At 41.0% G+C, this 17,426-nt stretch overlaps 3 protein-coding genes across 5 annotated transcripts; all 3 read left to right on the plus strand.

The window, feature by feature from the left end:
• The first annotated feature begins 3,772 nt into the window (after window positions 1-3,772).
• LOC105014627 (histone H1-like) lies at window positions 3,773-5,735 on the plus strand. Its single transcript, XM_034296662.1, has 2 exons — window positions 3,773-4,953; window positions 5,189-5,735. Exon 1 carries the CDS (start codon window positions 3,822-3,824, stop codon window positions 4,383-4,385), a length of 564 nt encoding a protein of 187 aa, XP_034152553.1. The 5' UTR covers window positions 3,773-3,821; the 3' UTR covers window positions 4,386-4,953; window positions 5,189-5,735.
• Window positions 5,736-8,540: 2,805 nt separating this feature from the next.
• mpeg1.1 (macrophage expressed 1, tandem duplicate 1) lies at window positions 8,541-12,719 on the plus strand. The gene is made up of 2 exons (XM_010877093.4): window positions 8,541-9,024; window positions 10,248-12,719. The coding sequence occupies exons 1-2, from the start codon at window positions 8,578-8,580 to the stop codon at window positions 11,952-11,954; spliced, it is 2,154 nt and encodes a 717-aa protein (XP_010875395.1). The 5' UTR covers window positions 8,541-8,577; the 3' UTR covers window positions 11,955-12,719.
• Window positions 12,720-14,264: 1,545 nt separating this feature from the next.
• On the plus strand, window positions 14,265-16,956 carry prf1.5 (perforin 1.5). 3 transcript variants are annotated; one of them, XM_010877094.5, is made up of 3 exons: window positions 14,267-14,356; window positions 14,737-15,269; window positions 15,672-16,956. In XM_010877094.5, the coding sequence occupies exons 2-3, from the start codon at window positions 14,743-14,745 to the stop codon at window positions 16,693-16,695; spliced, it is 1,551 nt and encodes a 516-aa protein (XP_010875396.5). In that variant the 5' UTR covers window positions 14,267-14,356; window positions 14,737-14,742; the 3' UTR covers window positions 16,696-16,956. The 3 variants fall into 3 exon arrangements, with proteins under 3 accessions (XP_019907971.3, XP_010875396.5, XP_019907972.3); XM_020052413.3 differs by having other exon boundaries at window positions 14,278-14,330; XM_020052412.3 differs by having other exon boundaries at window positions 14,265-15,269.
• Window positions 16,957-17,426: the final 470 nt, after the last annotated feature.

Below are 17,426 nucleotides of genomic sequence, written 5' to 3' on the forward strand. Positions count from 1 at the left end.
CAATCTTACCAGGAGCATACAGAAACAAAAAAACATTATATTGCAAAAAAACAAATCTATGATTTGCATGCTCCTTTCTTCGGTTTGCAGAGGCTTCCACCCAGAAATTGATTAAGTGGGATATTCTTCTCCAACAGATCTATGATACCTACAACTCATTTTAAATTGACTGAAAAATTAAGTAATTTATGAAAATATATGCATGCATGAAACTCCATTGTTTTGTAATGTCTTCACTACCCAGAGCCAATACTTGATAGAAAGTAGTAAATTTTTTAAATAATACTGTGCTAAGCTTAGGGCAACATACTTGATGGTTTCCAAACATTGTAAACACAGTCCAAACTAACTCATATCACTTAAGTATCAATATAAGTAAAACATGTTTTTAAGTCTATGTTAGAGTCATGCTGTTTGTAAGGGGAATTTCCAGTAGGTGTTGCGTGTTCCTGAGGGATGCTGTCACAGTGCAGAGAACAGACTTGAAACACATTGAATCTGTCTCACCCATTTGGTTGTAGTGCAGAGGTTTATGTCATTAGCTGATCCCTTCTGATGACTCAGTTGGTCATATGACTCCAACCACAGGAGGAATCAGCTAATAAATGTTTCAAGTCCCACCCAGTTGACAAAAATGAATGGTGTTAGCCTTCAGTGGGCGTGCCCATGCTTAAACTGTCTTTTGGCCCCTAGATGGCTCCATCTACTTCTGTAACAGTGCCTTTGATGCCATGTCCATTTTGAATTAGTCCCGAATTATAGTTAATTGACTGTAAATTTGCTTGAAATTAAAGTATACCAATGAACCAAATTAAAAGTATGTGTAAAAATGGGTGTCACCCTTCACTGCACTCTTTCCAAGACCGTCAGCTCTCGAGCAACTTCAGCTAATTATGGAAAACATTTGGCATACTATAAAGCAAAAAACTACGATAAATGAGACCTCGAACCGTTGAGCTGCTGAAATCCTATATCAAGCAAGAATGGAAATACATTTCACAATTGGCCTCCTCCCTTACCAAACCCTTACAGAGTATTGTTAAAAGAAGAGGAGATGCCCCGTCTCAGCTTTTTAAACGTGTTGCTGGCATCAAATAAAAAATGGGCGTACACTTTTTCAAAAACTATTTAATGTATCAGTTTTAAATATCGTGATTAAATTATTTGCGCATTTTACGCATTGTCCCAACTTTTTTGGAAACGGTTTGTACGTGTGTATGTATGTTGGCCTGCCAACTCTAGGCGGCCCATCGATCTGTGGAGCTGCCTCTGGTGCATATGTGCTGCTGCTGCCGAGTTTGAATCCAGTCCACTGCTCTTAAGAGAATGTTTCCAACACTATTAACTGAGCCTACCGCCCTCAGGGTCATTTGTGTTCGAGGGAGGCACTGCTACTGGATCAGCTCCCAGGCACATAGCTATTTACTTTTTCAACCCAAAATGGTTATTTATAAATTTTTGCCGTTCATATTAACCCACAGTTGGGTTAACTACAGTGCCTCCATAACGTTTGTATTTTAAATCTAGGGAATCAACCCTTTTATTATGTACTTTACAGAAGAGCCTGTGGCAGCGATCTGGATTTCCGAAAATCAATCCACTCATCCTCAAAGTTCCTATCAAGCTCTGTTGGTTTGGATGGGAGTGGCAGCGAACTACCACCTTTGGGTCTCCCGCAGTCTCCGTAGAGTTCGCATCCAAGTTTAATTTGAACACATGATATGTAAAGTTTATGTTTGTAATGTTTGTAGGTATAAGACATGATATTTAAAGTTTAAGTTTATAATGTTTGTAGGCATAAGACACGATATGCAAAGTTTAAGTTTACAATGTTTGTATGCATAAGAAACGATATGTAAAGTTTAGGTTTATATTTGTTTGTACACAAAAGACAGGATATGTAAAGTTTAAGTTTATAATCTTTGTATGCATAATACATGATATGTAAAGTTTAAGTTAATAATGTTTGTACGCTTACTTCAACAATGCCTGAAAAGTGCAATCATAAGTTTTTAATTAATTCAAAATGTATCAGGTGATAAATATATTTTGATGTAGATAATATATTTTTCGATATGCCTTTCCAATTAGGTTTCTTAAGATAGCTTTCTACCAAATAGTTGTTATTAATATAATGTGCTGTATTGTAGCCTATTGTCCTGTGCTCTCCAGACTTTTACTCTCCAATCTGTGCTCTACTTGACTGTGCTCTACTATGCTGGGCTCCACAGTAAAGTACTTTCATGAGCTCTACTGAACTGTCCTATACTATGCTGTGCTCCTCTACTGAAATACCTTCATATGCTGTAATGATCTTTACTATGATGTGCTCCATCTTAATGAAATGTACTATCATGTACTGTTCTCTACTATGCTGTGCTCTATTGTAAGGTGGTCTATTAAGCTGTGCTCTACTGTAAAGTACTGTCATGTGCTCTATTGTACTTTATTGTGTTCTTCGGGGCTGTACTCCGGTGAACTGCTCTCTATTGTACTGGGAAATTATTGTAAAAACATGGTTCAGATTTAGATTGGCCGAATCTAAACCAATAACAGACCTTTACCTTTATACCAAACATAGGGCAGGCCCAATTGGATTTTATGCTGCGTATGCTATGTAAATAATTAAAGTGCATATTGCTTTCTTTTACAAGGCCGAGATATTCAACTCCGTTGCTTTTCGCAGAGATATTCAACTCCTTTGCTTTTCTAAATTAAGTTTGAAAACTCTTCAAAGCCATATCTGCGTAGACAGTATGTAGGCCTACTTTCTGGAAAATGTCTTATCACTCTGTGAAAAAGCGCTCTCTGCCAAATCTTCCATCCGAGCAATTTAGCCATGGCTTATTCAATGTCTTATTATCTCTGTTATAATATTTCAACAATGTTTTTACATGTGGCAATAATTTAACAAGTGAATGTAGTCTAGATCTTAACTGAATATTAACTGAATGACAATAGCTGGTTCATTTTTTTTTTTTAAATCGTTTATAATTCGATAAAAATAACAAAATAATTATTAATATAACACATTAAGCTACAAAATTAAATAACATTAATTAATCTGCCATCAAAAATAATAGCCTATTGTGTAACGAAGCAAAACAAACGACAAAGACATGCTTTTCCTATTCTAATTGACCTAGTTTTTATACTTCCATGTAAAAGCGTAGGATAAATATGAGTGAAATTATACTAGAAAATGCTCACACCAAAACCCCTTGCTGACACGCATTTGACGTTTATTCGTTGAGAAAAATGTTACATACACAGCGCTTATGATCTCAGGGTGAAAATGAGGTGTGCTTTTATGGTAATCTAAAATGTTATTAATTATTCAGTGCAGTATCAAAGAAGTATGATGTTTGTGAAAATATATTAATAGTCCTTTGTCTATTTGAGATAATGTAATGATTGCAGTACTTACGCCAACTTTTGCATTAAAAAATGTAATCAAAATGTTCAAAATGTAAACTTTTGAAAGGTGTTCCATTACTACCCTTTACAAATTAACGCATGTAGCTGGCTAAGCTTTTCAATGACGTTGACATTAAACGAAAGAATATAAAGGCATATGTTGTGCTTCTTCATATGATATGATGCATGCATACGTGTAGTGTATTTTTGGAATAAAATACCGTTTTCACATCTGAAAGAAAACACAAATCAAGACGGTGGGAAAGACACCTCGAATGGCAATGATTGAGTCCAAACGGTTCTCATCAAGTCTTCATAAATGGGTATCTCACCCTAGATCGCACTCTATCCAAGACCGTCAGCTCTCGAGTAACTTCAGCTAATTACATATTCGCGCTGGGAACATGCCTGAGGTGACAGCTGTAACAGTGGTGACTCCAACAAAGACTCCTAAAAAGAGATCGAAGCCCAAGAAGACAGGCCCCACTGTATCTGACCGTATCCTGAAGGTTGTGTCCTCGTCAAAGGACCGCAGCGGTCTCTCCTTCCCCGCTCTGAAAAAGAGTCTGTTAGCCGACGGCTATGATGTTGTGAAGAACAACGCGCGAATAAAACTCGCAGTCCGTCGTTTAGTGATCAAGGGTGATCTTCTGCAGCCGAAGGGCACTGGAGCATCTGGCTCTTTCAAAATTAACAAAAACAAAACGCGCGCTAAAAAAAGGAACCCAATCAAGAAGAAGGACGGGGCCAAAAGGGTCAAGGGACCATCACCGAAGAAAACAGCCGGCTCCAAGAAATCTCCAAATAAAATGAAGAGAAAGGCCAAGAATACCAAAAAGGCAGCAGTGCCACTGACAACCGCAGCAGTGAAAAAGACTCCCGCAACAGCGAAAAAAAACAAGAGCCAACGCAAGACCAAGCGCAGAGTCTCCAAACCTACACGCACAGAAGCTGCACCTAAGAAATAGTGGCCTATATGTTATTTCAGTATTTTCATCATTTTTGCTGGAAGACCCTGATACTGAGTTTCCATGCAAAGCTAGGGTGCATTTTTGCGTTTGTACGTTATCTTCCATTGAATTCGTTTGCTTGCAGTTTTTGGTCACTATTAACGATCTACCGTTTGGTTTTCGCGTATGTGGATATGGGAGAGGCTCCTGTATGTACTGACATTGTTTTAAAATAAAATAAATGTATTTAATTCTACTAGGAAATATGGAATTATTTAATTTATTCAGTAGAGGCATACCATTAGAGTAGTTATATAGTCCACTGCTTTTCATCCTCTATATAAATAGCCTAACATAAATCATAACGTATCGAAAGGAAAATTTCATTTTTATGCAGATGATACTGTACTGTATTGCTCAGCACCTACAGTAGTCCAGGCCCTCTCCCAATTACAATTTGATTTGAATATGCTTCAAAAGAACATTTATTATCTAAAACTTGTTTTAAATGCTGAAAAAACAAAAGTCATGCTTTTTTCAAATTCAAAATCCAAATTAAATCTGCCTTCGATCATCAATTCTCAGGGTAAGAAGATTGAATGTGTTTCTAAATACAGATATCTCGGTATTTTAATAGATTAATCTCTTTCTTTTACTTCTCATATTCAGCAGCTGGCAAATAGATTAAAACTTAAACTAGGGTATTATTTTAGAATCAAATCCTGTCTCTCATTCGAATCTAAAAAGAGGTTAGTTGCTGGTACTTTTATGTCTATTCTTGACTATGGTGATGTTTTATATATGCATGCTTTGTCTCAAAGTTTACATGCACTGGACACTGTATACCATGGAGCTCTGAGGTTCATCACCGGTCTTAAAGTTCTCACTCACCACTGTGAACTGTAAGAACGTGTTGGATGGTCTTCTCTATCAACACGGAGACTTCAACACTGGTATGTTTTTATATATAAGGCTATTTCAGGTCTTCTTCCATCCTACCTTCAGACCTACATCAGTGCAAATAACATTGGGACTTACAATCTTCGTTCCCAGGATCTTTTCCTCCTCTCTGTACCAAATGTTAGAACTGAGCTGGAACAAGTTACAGAAACATTTGAAACTTAATAAGCTTGTCCCATTGGTTGCTTTTAAGAGGATATTAATTGACTTGGAAGAAAATCTGGCTGTAGTTGTTCTGCATGATATTTTAAGGATTTGTGGTTGATGGATTTGCTAATTTAGTTGTTTTATGTTCTTGTGTATTCTGTGTTGTATGTATGGTTGTACTGCTGCCTGTCTTAGCCAGGACACTCCTGAAAAATAGATTTTTAATCTCAACGAGTATTTTCCTGGTTAAATAAAGGTAAACATTTTTTTTATAATAATTAGCCTATGCAGTAAATGAAACGAACGTATTCCATGCAATTAAACTTCTGTAATTTCTGTTTACTTTTGTAAACTTGGTATTGTAAGCCTCAAGGATATTGTTATAGGCTAATTAAGTTATTTCATTTGAAACAGCAAACGTTACAAACAAAATTCAGTTGTTTTGCTATAACAAAACATGAAGGATCAACTTTTTCGAGACATCAAACTTGTAATACTTACCACCGCTCATGTCCACCTTACAATTAGGCATCTTGTAATTGTTAATCGTGTGACCCTGTTAGCACAAGACTTTGACAGTTTTTTGGAAATATTTTTAGGTTGAAAACACGTTAAAAAGACATCGAAAATACTTACATAAATATATTATTCTCACTGGACATGAACAGTAGGCTAAACGTATGCCAATCGTTTGAGTCCAAAGTTTTGCTAAATAACCGCAAGCCCCAACATCATTTTTGTGTTTTCTTTTTTCTTTTCTAGGAAAATAATAACATCGACAAGAGTCGTATTTTAAGTCAAACACCTGCATGGATGGCTACCAACACATGCTTATGAAGTATTAGATGGGGTCCCAGGTGTCTGGTCACTCGAAGGCTGCTGATTCAATACCACAGAAAACAGCACAGTTCATGCCTGGTTCTAACATGCGACCGTTCCCCTGATCCCGTCCACATTTAGACTGTGCCCACATAAGACAGCAGCAAACGATTAAAATACTAATTGTGATCTGACTGTAAAACGAAGGAAGCACGCTTGGCGCATTGTGCGTTGGCATCATATTTTGCGCGTGATTAAGACATTTGGACGTTAGATAAAGTTATGAGGTGTGACTGAAATGTCTAATGCGCCGCGTTGATAACTACCAATTAAATACTCTCTAAATACGCTCTACTCTCCACTCCCTTCGAGCTCTCGGAGGATTACATGTGGAACTGTGGTCACACTATTACGCATGCCCGCGAAACTTGTTATGCACAGGATAAAGTAACTCAATACAAACCCAAATTATCCTCTGTTGGACTGAACATATTAGATAAACACACAGGCGTAGCGTGGTGGACATCTTGCACGCCGGATCCGGGTGCATGATGTCCTTACCGGAGCTACGTTTAATCACTTCTGCCAGCAGTTCAAGGGGTGTAACGTGACGTTTTCGTGGCGCTCTAATCTTGTTCCCAGACACTTCAGCCCAAATAAGCGCTTGTGCTTGTTAACTTATGGCTAGGTTTGTTTCTGCACTTATCTATGACAAAATGTAAAAACGTTATCCGCAAAAGGCGGAACAGCGCCTACGCTAAACACACTCGTAGGCCTATTTACTATACTAGGCTTACTGCCTTGTTCTATGACGGTTGCTATGATATGCAGTGATGTCTGAGAAGAAACAAAAATCGTTGTTTGAAGTAACGTCCATTAAGTTGAAATATCACGAAAGGAAAGTGTAGATTTCACCGCTGTAGATTCCAGTTTTTAAGGGGCAATCTGGACCTATAAAGAAGGCCTAATCATATTAATCCATTGACTCTTTATAAGCTCAGTTTAACTGTTGTACACTGTTTTACCAAGCAGAACCTAATCAATCAACTGTATTCACTCAATGTAAATGTAAAGTAAATGTAATCAAGTGCTCTACAGCCTCAAAACCGAGTTCATATGAGTTGTCCCTAACCACATTTCTCAGCCTTTCACAGAAAAGAGCGGGGGTGTACTTTCCTGTTTGAGTACATACAGCCCACCTCTCAACATCAGTAATACTAAGGGCAATGTATTGCTATGTTTAAAATAGAAAAGGGGCATGAACTATAACCTTAGACATTGGACTTAAATGCAAAGACTCAAATATATTGATTCAAGACAGGCATCAATGCAGTTCATAACACTATAAACACAATAGGAAACAAGACCGTTGCACACCCTAAGTGGAATTGGGGGAAAAATATATAGCTACATTTAGAGAACCAGTGAAAGGTTTGGACACACTCAAGGGTATTATATGCTCATTCAAGGCTATTTCTTTAATTTTTTCCCCCACCTTTGTATTGTAATCCAAAAATATTAAACGAATTAAAATACATCTGTATTTTATATTCTGCAATGTAGCTATCCTTTGCCTAGCTGACAGCGTTGCAAACTCTTGGCATTCTCCCAGTTTATAGACTGCTTATAGCTAATATCAGGCATTGGTTGATAAAACTATTTTTTCTCTCAACCTATGCACATTTTTAAATAACACGCAATATCTAGAAGATCGGTTCCTCAATGTAGTTTCGGGTATTTTACTTGGAATGAGCTTCAAAAGCAAACTTCCTCTTTGACACCAACAAGGCACACTGAGCATACACTTTAGTTTTATACTGTAGTCCACCAAATCAATGATAGATTGAGCCATACATCATGCTCGGGCCTGACTTAGATAAGAATAATGAGGACTGAGCCAGAGATTCCCATCCAAACCATTTTGTTATATGGCCTCGTTGTCAGCGTTGACTGTTAGTTTAATAGTTGACTTGACATTTGTATTAATGCAACGTAAAAACAAGTGGAGTTTTTCCACGTCCACATAATTATTAAAAGTCACATAAAACAGAATTAAAGCAGAACAATCATCAGAACAATGTTTAGGTAAAAACTGTCCAAACTGTTCTGCTTTTTATGTGGATACTGAAAGTATTGTTAGCAGTGGTCTTGTGACCAAAACCTTTACTGTTCAGAAATGAACCAAGTTAAACAAGGACTCATTTCTTATCATCCACGTGACGAGCAAAACAGGAACACACAAATATCTTAGCATTTATTCACAGCTTTCATATGAGTCATAGCCATGGGTCAGAGCGTATTCACCTTGCTTGTGCTCCATCTGCTCCACCAGTGTGTCCCTCATCCACTGAGCCATCCCAGCAATGGACTTCGTAAGTGCCGCAACGACCTGTCCATCCCAGCCCTGGAGGTTCTCCCGGGTGGGGGATGGGACAACCTTAGGAACATGGACATGGGACGAGTCATGAATTTCAGCTACTCTCAGTGCCAAACCACGGAGGATGGAATCTACTTCATCCCGGACGAGGTTTTTGTCATACCCCAGAAGGTTACTGGCGTGGAGACTAACTCTGAGATTATCCAGTCTTGGCTGGAACAGCGAAGCTCCACATCTTTCTCCATCAACACGGACGTGTCGTTCCTCTCTGTGCTCAATGCTAAGTTCTCCACTGAGAACCAACGAATGAAGACGCACCAACTCCAAGGGAAATCTGTCACTGCTCGTGTGCAAGTGAGTTGTTCGAAGAATATATATATATTTTTAAATATATATTTATACATTTAATTTAAAGAAGACACCTATAACAATGACAATGTTTTTACAAAATGTGTTCTCAATTTAACGTGCACCGTTTATTTGAAATCATGTGTGACATTAGGCCTTTTGAATATCCTTTTAATGAACAAAGATGAATGGCATCTGAAAAGAAAATCAATGATAGACCTATTAACATACAGGTTGCTATCTCAACTGACCTGATTTGTATCAGCTCGCTTGCACATAGAGGGGTGGAAATATCTGAAGTGCGACGTCATCCAAAGTACTTATTTCAGGCCTGGCTGGTATATGAAAGAAGACTGAAAGGCAGATTTCAGCAGAAACACTGTTGGTTATGGTATGCATTTTAGCAATGCTGCAACTCAGCAGAGAGTGGATCCAAATATTTCTGCCTCACCTTAGCTCATATAGCGCCAATATGTTCCCTGATATTTACCTTTGCGTTTTGATTGTTAAAATAAAATATAGCTTCCAACATTCATTGCCACCCCCCAAAAAGCAAAATCTACAACCTACAACCAAATCAGGGATTTAGATTTATAGTTCAGTCTGTCGATTGAAATCTATGGATTTCACATTAGATAAATTAGCTTTTGTGCTTATGGGACATTTGGGCAATTTTTGCTTTTGCTTAACATTTAACATTTTTATTAATCAAAAAATATTTGTGTGGTGTCAAATTATTACACACAAATATTAAAGGAGAAATGCATACTGCACACTTCTCTAAGTGGAAGCTGCGTGAAATTTCAATCCAGCCCTCCTTAATTTATCGGACATATACCTCCAAATCTTTTCATGTGTAGTTGGAGGTCTGGAAACTAGTGTATGTTCAAAAAGGGTTTGAATTGCAAGGCTCCTAGAGCTAAGATTTGTACTGGATGGAAATTTAATGAGAGTGCAGTATGATGTCCACTGTACATTTTTTTTGTCCTAGGAGAATGGAGGCTGGTTTGATTGAGTGGTAGAGGAGGGGCTGAGGTTGGGACTACAACGACGATGAGCCATATTCACTCTATATGTCACACTGTTCTAAGAACCAAGCACGATTCTGTTAAGGCCCCATTTTGGGATAATCGCCTGCTTTACAGCTCTGTCCTGTGTAGGCTCATGTAACTTAAGGTTATTTCCGTGTAAGAAATAAAATACACTGATAAGTCTCTCCTTCCATCCAGGTGCGTAACTTCCTGTACACTGTAAAGGTACAGACGGACTTCACTCTGGATGCTCGCTTCGCACGCCAGGCTGAGGAGATCGCAGAAGCAATAGAAAACAACCAGACTCGACAGGTGGCATATTTATCTGAAAAAATGGTGTTAGACTATGGAACCCATGTGATCACTAGCATCGATGCCGGGGCCTCCCTAGTGCAAGAGGACTATCTTCGGTCCACGTACCTGTCCGACAATGAAGGGTCCAAGTTCTCTTTTTCAGCATTGGCAGCTCTTAACTTCTTTGACAAAGTCAAATTTGACATCAGCACCAAGGATACCAAGGAGACATCAGAGTCACATAGTTATCAGAGCAACATCACCTACTCTATAATACAGAGCCACGGCGGGGCACCGTTCTATCCGGGAATCACCCTGCAGAAGTGGCAGGAGAGCACCAAGAACAACCTGGTGGCCATTGACCGTGCAGGAATGCCACTGCACTACTTCCTCAACCGGAATTCCTTCCCCGATCTTCCTGAACCAACCGTTGGCAAACTCGCACTCTCTGTGAGTCAGGCCATCCAGCGTTACTACACCGTCAACACACACCCAGGATGTGTCAATCCAGAGTCCAAGAACTTTAACTTCCAAGCCAACATCGATGACAGCTCCTGCGAGGGTCCGGCCACAAACCTCAGCTTCGGTGGGGTGTTTCAGAAGTGCACCAAGCTCACTGGGGACGCAGACCCAATCTGCCAGGAGCTGGATCAGAAGAACCCGGACACAGGCTCTCACTCATGTCGTCAGCCCTACAGAGCCACCTTGTTACGGTCTGAGAGGGTAGAGAAGAGCTACAGCAAATACGAGTGCCACCGTCGTTGCCATGACTGCTGGCTGTTTTTCACCTGCTGTGACAAGGTCTGTGGAGACGCCTACCATGTCCGCTCCGCTCGCGTTGAGACATACTGGTGCTCCACCAATGAGACAACCCCGGCATACTCAGGGTACCTCTTTGGGGGTCTCTACGGCCCATCCCTGATCAACCCTCTCACCAAAACCAAGAGCTGCCCTCCAAATTTCATTCAAATGAAGCTTCTGTCCAACGGCCTGATTATCTGTCTGAGCAACGACTATGAAACCACGACCAGGAACTCAGTGCCTTTCGGAGGCCTGTTCAGCTGCCAGTCTAACAACCCTCTTGCAGAGGACCAACCCCGTTGCCCTCCCCAGTTTAGCCAGCACTTGGCTACTGTCAGTGACGGTTGCCAGGTCCTCTACTGCGTCCAGTCAGGCCTGTTCAGAGGTGGGCAGCTGCTGCCTATCCACCTGCCGCCTTTTACTCTTCCCCCACTGATCAGCATGGCTGCCACTAACACAGTGGCCGTGATGGTGGAGGGCGATCGGGCATGGGTCAAGGTCGGCCAGACCAAAATGTGGAAGCTGGCCAAGGCGACGGAGATCCAGGGTATGGTCAGGATGTTCGATCCAGCTTCGGGTCAGATGACAGGGGGGCAGAAGTTTGGTGTGGCCTTTGGAGTCATCTGCGTGGTTGCCCTGGTTGTGGGCGGGGCTGTGGTGCTGGTGAGGAGGAAGAGGAGGGTATCAGGGAGTGTTGGGGGAATAGGGTATGAGGAAATCCAAGGTGAGGGGCAGAGTGAAGAAGGTGTGGAGAGTCAAGCAGAACAGGTTTCTGAGACTCAAGGCCCCACACAGCCCTTGCTGGCATGAGACCGGATTCCACAGATTCCTGACCTTGACCCTTCATTCTAACCCTCAACCTTTACCCTAACCCCTTATTCTAAGCATATCCTTGCTTATCAACTAATACTTTTTGATCAGCAACCATAGTAGTATGACTATGTTTAGATAATCGACATGGATATCAGAGCTCTCAAAGTGTAACCTTGAACCATGTAGAGATGAGTGTAAAATATAAATGAAAACTCAGTCTTGCTTTACACTTTCGCTTTAGTCTAAATGGGCAGCATTAGTGTAAATGACTTATATTCCAAAGTCTAGGAACAACTCCAATGCGATTGACCGCTCAGGTTTATTAAACAATACGGTGCAGTAGTACCCAATACAGTAGTGCCTAAAAGGTCATGTCAATGAATGTATGTCTAAATGGGAGAAATTAGTTGTTTAAAATACAGTATGCTATTTGTTTTCATTATACTATTTTGTTTTCACCTTTTCTATCAAATGATTTAGTAGGGTTTATTAAAGTTGGTAGCTGCCTCCCCTGTGGATAATCTGTTAATGTTTAAGTACATTTTATTGTTTGTTCATCTTCTTAAGTCCCTCTAAAATGCGACTAAATGACTAGCATTTCAAATGTAAAATATATACTGTGCTTTTATTCTTTCCTTTAAGAATGTTTGCAGAACGTTTCCATCTACTACTGTATCATTCAGTATTATTATTTGTTCCTTTTATAATTAGGGTTTTGTATGTTTCTGACTGACAAAATTAAACACAATCTAACACAACATGAATTGAAGTCACTCATGTTGTTAAATGTTTACCGTTGTACTTCCTCGTAGTAGTGACCTGCAAAGGTACAGCACAGGTCCAAGGTCAGATATAAGAGAAAGACGCGCGAATACTAATATTCTAACAACAATATAATTAACAGATTTTGGCAAAACTTGACATCATTTCCTAGTATATTATTTCTCTGTGAGTTGAGTGGTGACAATGTTAAAACAATGTAAAAACAATGTAAAAACAATGTAAAAACAATGTAAAAACATGAATACATTCATGTCATAGTCACCTAAGCAGGTGAAATTTACATGGTTAAACTATATGGCGTAATACACACTATTCTCACAAGACCCAACGTGTACTGTATGACCATTGTGATTTTTCACAATCTGGCTCAGAAAAACACCTTTGTTTGCTGCGGATACAGTTAGATCCTGTAATAATTGGACATGGACACAAGTTTAGTTATTTTGGCTATTTGCCAAAATATATTTAAGTTACCGTTAAATAATGAATATGGGCTTAAAGTGTCTTAAGCCCATATTTTCAGTCTCTCAGTTTTAATTTGAGGGTATTCATATCTAAATTGGAGGTAGGGTTTAGGAATTACAGCTCTTTAATATGTAGCCCACTCTTTTTCAAGGGACCAAAAGTAATTGTACAATTGACACAAAAGCTGTTTCGTGGACTCGTGTGGGCTATTCCTTCATTACTTCTTCATCAATTAAGCAGGTAAAAAGTCTGGAGTTGATTCCAGGTGTGGCATTCGCATTTGGAAGCTGTTACTGTGAACCCACAACATGCGGTCAAAGGAGCTCTCAATGCAAGTGAAACAGGCCATCCTTAGGCTGCAAAATAAAAATCCATCAGAGAGTTAGCAGGAACATCAGGAGTGGCCAAATCAACAGTTTGGTACATTCTGGGGAAAAAGAACGCACTGGTGAGCTCTGCAACACAAAAAGGCCCGAACGTCCATTGTAAGACATCAGTGGTAGATGATTGTAAGATCCTTTACATGGTAAAGAAAAACCCCTTCACAGCATCCAGCCAACAGAAGAACACTCCACGAGGTAGGCATATCATTATCCAAGTCTACGATTAAGAGAAGACTTCACAAGAGCAAATACAGAGGGTGCAAACCGTTCATAAGCCTCTCCTATATTTGAAAGGACATGAAGGAGCTAAAGACAATGACCTGGTTATCAGTAAACAGAGAGATACACAATGGCCACGTAGTGCTGTCCTGTTAAGCATCAGAATGGCTTTGTCTGTCTTTTTTGTGAAGACTCTCCAACACACACAGCTGGGATTCATACAAGCGGGTCATGCACATCAAACCAAAACCACTCAGCTGATGAAATCTGTCTGACTTCAGGAAGAGAGGCCTGAAGGAGGGGAAGTCCCTAAACCACACAATGGCCTTGACATTCAGCCCAGTGAAAAGCAGCCTCAGCAGCACAAGACATAGGACCCAGTAGTAGTCGGTTTATAGTTGTGGCAATCCAGCGAACCAACATTTTGTGCAGCTGAAGGCAATTTAAACAAGAGATTTTTGTGAAACTCCGAAGGCAGAGCACCATTGCTGACTGAGAAGACGGTCTGAGACGAAGAAAAGGGGTGAGACAAAACTGGCAGATTGAAAGGTAGGAGTGCATGCCTGGTAGAGCTGTAGTGAGATGCTCCACTTACTACAGCCTTGGAGAACAGAGAAGATTAGGGCTGTGCCCTCATTTTGAAAAGAATCAAAATAACAGCTTAGCCAATATGTAGCCACACAGTCTCTTCTCTCTGATCTGTGGAAATCTCAGACCCATATGTGAATTGATTGTACATGAAATCCAGTTTGTTATACCTTTTTCAAAGGAGTGGCGTAGCAAAGGCAAACTGAACCTAGTTCTGACGATACATCCTTCATAATACCATTGCACTGAGTTAGCATATTTGAGTTAGCATATTTTGGAAATTCTAAATTCTATTGTAAAAGGTGGATCTCCAGTCCTGATAATAACCTCTGTAACTCCAGGGGGCCATGGCATTCCGAGGTCTCTTCCTGTATAGCTTGAGTCTGCCCTTCCTGATCCAGCCAGCTGGAAGTGGAGCCTGTCGTACTGGATCGGGCTCAGAGTGCGAGAAAGCTCCCTTTGTGCCCGGCTACAACCTGGCAGGGGAGGGCTTTGACGTAGTCAGCACGCGCCGTAAAGGGGCCTACGTCATCAACGTCAAAGCCCACCTGAGCATCAACCACACCTGTGTTCTCTGTGAGAACCGCTTCCAGGGGGGGCAGGTGCAGAAGCTGCCCTCTGCCGTGTTGGACTGGCGTCCAATGAGCCGGTGCAGCAAGCAGCTGTCCAGTGCCCTGCACCACTCTGTGGATTCCCTGCTGCGCAGCTCCAGCTCCCTCATCAACAATAACTGGGGCATGGGTCTGAGGCTGGAGACTTACGGCAAGGCAGTGCTGGGGGGAAGCCGCTCCGAAATGGCCCGGTTTGCCAGATCCCAGCACAGGGTGGACAAGGCCACCTTTGCCACCCATGAGATCAGCTGTACGTACTACAGGTAATTAAGGGCTGGAGGGGAGTCGGCTGGTCTGTTATCTGAAGGTGAATTTAATTCGCTCACTAATTATTATCTGTGATAACATTGATCTGTGCTGTTATATTTGCATTAATTATGAGTGTCTATGATATCATCATGAATTTGCTAAAATTCTTATGATTGCAGTACAGTATTCCCTAACCTGTTTATAGATCTGTTTGTGCTGTATTGCCAATTCCCCAAACATAAAAGGTTGACAATGTCGGGGAGAGATAAAATCTCTGAGCTAGAAAAGGGTTAACAAATCTGTCAGGCATCATGGATAAGAGAGTCACATCTAAGAAAACGGAAATTGGTAAGAAACGGCACAAACAAATCTGGAACCAATCTGAGATTGTTCTCGTCCTGCTCTGGTTTTTCCAGTTACAGGCTGGCCGACCATCCTGAGCTCAGCAGTGAATTTGCCAAACATCTCAGGAGACTGCCACGGGAGCTTGACCACAAGGGCAAACTGCTGTACCGAAGGATTATCGACACCTATGGCACTCATTACATCCGGCAGGTCCAGCTGGGTGGTAGGGTGAGGCGCGTCACCGCCTTCCGCACATGCCTGGCCACCCTAAAAGGCTTTTCAGAGTCCGAGATAAAGACGTGCTTAAATGTAGAGCTGAAAATGTCCTTAGGCTTCCTCCCAGCAAATGCGTCCGTGTCCATCAAATGTGACCAACTCCTCAAGAGAAACATGAGCTTGGGTTTCTACGAGGGCTTCATGACCCACAATATTGAGGTCCTCGGAGGGGAAAAGTATTTCCCAGATATCTTGTACCATCAGGACCCATCCGAGGCATACCATAGCTGGATGAACAGCTTGCATGACAATCCAGAGGTTGTCTCCTATGCCATCTTCCCCCTGCACCACCTGGTTGAGGATCCAGAAGTTAGTGCCAACCTCAGGAGCACAGTGACTGAGTACATTCAGGAGAACCAGCTTCCTCTAGACCAGGCGGAAACTAAAACCTGCTCCTCAAACCCTAACCTGGACCACAATTGCTGTCCTCTGCGAGCAGGTCGCGGGACTCTCAGAGTGATGGTCCACAGAGCCTCAGGTTTGAGGGCAGACACTTTCACAAAGACTGACGGCTATGTTAAAATGTGGTACAACGAGAAGTACGAGGAAACCGACACCGTCATGGATGATAATGATCCTGTGTGGAACGCCACATACAATTTTGGCTCGGTGGAATTTGGTCACCAGCTGCTGTTGGAGGTTTGGGACAGAGATGTGCTTTACAATGACATGGCAGGAAAATGTCAGGTCTTCCCTGAACGAGGGACACATTCACACAGCTGTCAGCTAAACAAAGGGGTTCTGCACTTCACTTACAGCTCTGAATGTGATGCCCACTTAACGGGCTATAGGTGTGGACGGTACTCTCCTACTGCATAGGGTTTTGGATCAAGAACACACCTGAGTGGCATTCATAAACGCATACTTTAGCAAAGCATTTAAACAACGGGATATGAAAATAAACTGAATGATCTTCAAAGAGTTAAGGTAGGTTCTTAGGTTTTGACGCATGTTGTTATACTTACAGAAGGTGTGAAAACTGTTATTGTCAGCTGCTGTATTCTTTATTGCTGATGTCGTTGGTGATATAACTCTAACAGATTAAATAACATAGTAATTTGATAAATTGAAATTGCAACAATAAAGTCAACATTTGCAAAAGTTGCAAAAAAAGTACTACATTTTGTTAATTCAATTCCATCTGAGTTCCATTTTATTACAGTAATATGCTGGTGAGGCAGTGCTGTATATAAAAAACAGTACCTTTGACAGTCTTTAGTGTCTATAACGGCAACCCTCTGTTAACCCCAGCCCTCTGTTAACCCCAGCCCTCTGTTAACCCCAACCCTCTGTTAACCCCAGCCCTCTGTTAACTCCAACCCTTTGTTAACCCCACATATGGTAAATCGTAACCCTCTGCTAACACAAACACTCTGTTAATTCTAAACCTCCATTAACCCTAACCCTTTGTTAACCCCAACCAACCCTCTGTTAACCCTAACCCTCTGTTAACCCTAACCCTCTGTTAGCCCCACATATGGTTAATAGTAACCCTCTGCTAACCCAAACACTCTGTTAACCCTAAATCTCTGTTAACCCTAAACCTCCGT

Source organism: Esox lucius, chromosome 13 (genome assembly GCF_011004845.1).
Source record: "Esox lucius isolate fEsoLuc1 chromosome 13, fEsoLuc1.pri, whole genome shotgun sequence".
Taxonomy (NCBI): domain Eukaryota; kingdom Metazoa; phylum Chordata; class Actinopteri; order Esociformes; family Esocidae; genus Esox; species Esox lucius.